This window comes from Oncorhynchus clarkii, chromosome 21, assembly GCF_045791955.1.
Source record: "Oncorhynchus clarkii lewisi isolate Uvic-CL-2024 chromosome 21, UVic_Ocla_1.0, whole genome shotgun sequence".
NCBI classification, from domain to species: domain Eukaryota; kingdom Metazoa; phylum Chordata; class Actinopteri; order Salmoniformes; family Salmonidae; genus Oncorhynchus; species Oncorhynchus clarkii.
The window spans coordinates 8576818-8579632 of record NC_092167.1 but is presented as its reverse complement, the minus strand read 5'-3'; the positions used below and the strand labels follow the sequence as shown (position 1 = coordinate 8579632).

At 38.3% G+C, this 2815-nt stretch overlaps 1 gene segment (V, D, J or C); it reads left to right on the top strand.

Annotated features, from left to right (window-relative positions):
• Nucleotides 1-379: 379 nt before the first annotated feature.
• LOC139379580 (Ig kappa-b4 chain C region-like) lies at nt 380-1906 on the top strand. The segment is given in 2 exon segments: nt 380-464; nt 1324-1906. Coding segments are annotated over 2 exon segments (396 nt in total).
• The last annotated feature ends 909 nt before the right edge of the window (nt 1907-2815 follow it).

The following is a 2815-nucleotide window of genomic DNA, read 5'->3' as shown; positions in this document are numbered from 1 at the left end:
CAATTTCTCTATACATTTTGACTTGATATTGAGGATTTTTCAAATGAACTTTTTTAGATGATTTAAACAAAATACACAAGGCCTACACATACTATGGCCAATTTGTATATGAATGTTATTACATCTAATCAAATTTGACCTGCCTTTAAACTATTAAAGTGATTAGCCTACATTTTAGATTAGTTGTATGAATAAACATGCTGCACCTACAGTAGTAGGAGATGTACAAGAAAAAGTCAGGTTTGGTCCATGTTAAGGAAATCAACATAAAAAACACTTTATTTCTAATTGAGTAGAATAATTCATTTCTGAAATGTATTCATACTATAGTAGAGTTAATTATTTGAACCACAGTCTAATGAAATGAAGAGTGCCAAACATGCAGGAGGTTGTTGTACCAGCAGTAATAGGGATTGTATCACTGTGGTACACTTTTGGTAGCGGCACCAGACTAGATGTTGGAAGTAAGTAACACGCTCTTTGATATTTCTTTCTGATTATTTTGGGGGTATTTTACTCTGTGAAACTTCATCTATATGAATATATTGCGATTTTTCATATTTTCCTTCCTAAAAAAATATATTTTTTGTATTACTTTTGACTAAGCCTTCTTTCAAATGAAATGTTATTTAAATAACATGTTCAAATGTAGGTGTTTATTTAAATGTGTGGTTTGATGGATTGCAGAGGAGAGTTCCAGTATGATAACTATTTAATAATATGGAATATAGTTGTTGCATTGTGTATTACTGTTTGTGTGCGATTCATTATTTATATTTTTATTATCTTTAACTCAAATATTTTTGGTTAAATGTAGATTTTGAATGAGCCTTCTTTCAAATAAATATTTATTGACTCAAAATGATAAATTGTAGGTTTATTTGAATGTCTGATTTGTAAAATTGCATAATATTACACCTAATTGTGGTATAAAAACGAATAGTATTGTATATAGTATTCATCATTGTTGCGTTGTATTCATGGTAGACTTCACTGTTAGTGTGAAGACAAAGACAAAGAATATGAGTAGGTTGTTCTGATCAGATCCATTCCTAAACAATATCTGTATAACATGTATAACTGACACCATATGACTAGTAACTCTAGTTATTTAACCACTTTATACTTGTTTGGTTCATAAATCTGCTTTGTATCAATTATTTTAGTGTTTTCTCCACATCTTTTAAATAATCCAACTTCTACATTCATATTTAGAGGGCATTTCCAATTCACTTTATTTGGTTGTGGACCTTAATGGAGATAATCTCTTAGTGTTGCTGAACTTGTTGTAATTACTTAGTTGATGTATTCTGTTTGTTCCAGGTAACAGTGCCCCCACCCTCACCATCCTGCCCCCCTCTAGTGAGGAGCTGTCCAGTACAACAACAGCCACACTGACGTGTCTGGCCAACAAGGGCTTCCCCTCAGACTGGACCATAAGATGGAAAGTGGACGGGACCAGCCAGAAGCAGGAGACCAGTCCCGGGGTCCTGGAGAAGGATGGCCTGTACAGCTGGAGCAGCACCCTGACTCTCACTGGCCTGGAGTGGACCAAGGCAGGAGAGGTGACCTGTGAAGCTCAGCAGAATTCCCAGACTCCAGTCACCAAGACCTTGAGGAGGGCTGACTGTTAGGCCCCCTAGTCACACACCCCTGTGGAGAGAGGCTGCTGGTTCCTCTGCTTTGACTCTGTTCTGAGATCAGATGTTCTCTGTCTTTTGATCACTGACATGTCGAGTAACAGGGGGCTTTGCTTGAGTTCATGCGTCAGTCCTCTCTGTAGACTGAGATTGAATCGGTATTAGATTTGATGAGTTCTGTTTTGTTACTATTAGATACTGTAGGAATGTTTGCTTTGATGCTTTGATGAATAGATGAAAATAAAGATTTCCCTTTGGAACACATATTTCTGTTGTCTCTTTTAATAATTTGACTGCAGTCTTAAATGTTGTTGAATGGTATAGACATACAGTAATCAAGCCTGATTCACAGTTTCCTTGAAAACTATCAGGCCTGAATGTCATTGCTTAGTTATTTATGTTCTCACTTGAAACCACATCATCTTCAACCAGCAAATCAAATCAAAACAAATGTTACTAATCACATGCGCCGAATACAACAGACCTTACAGAGAAATGCTTACTTACGAGAGCCCTAACCAACAACACAGCTTTAAAAGTACGGATAAGAGATAAAAGTAACAAGTAATTAAAGAGCAGCAGTAAAATAACAATAGTTAGACTATATACAGGGGGGAACCGATACAGAGTCAATGTGCGGTGGCACCGGTTAGTTGAGGTAGTATGTACATGTAGGTAGAGTTATTAAAGTGACTATGCATAGATGACAACAGAGTAGCGGTGGTGTGAAGAGGGGGAGAGGGGGGGAATGCAAATTGTCTGGGTAGCCATTTGACTAGATGTTCAGGAGTCTTATGGCTTGGGGGTAGAAGCTGTTAAGAAGCCTCTTGGACCTAGACGTGGCGCTCCGGTACTGCTTGCCATGCTGTAGCAGAGAGAACAGTCTATGACTAGGGTGGTGTTTAGTCCCATGGTCCTTAGCTTATTGATGAGCTTTGAGGGCACTATGGTGTTGAAAGCTGAGCTGTAGTCAATTAATAGAATTCTCACATAGGTGTTCCTTTTGTCCAGGTGGGAAAGGGCAGTGTGGAGAGCAATAGCGATTGTATCATCTGTGGATCTGTTGGGGCGGTATGCAAATTGGAGTGGGTTTAGGGTTGCTGGGATGATGTTGTAGATGTGAGCCATGACCAGCCTTTCAAAGCACTTCATGGCTACAGACGTGAGTGCTACCG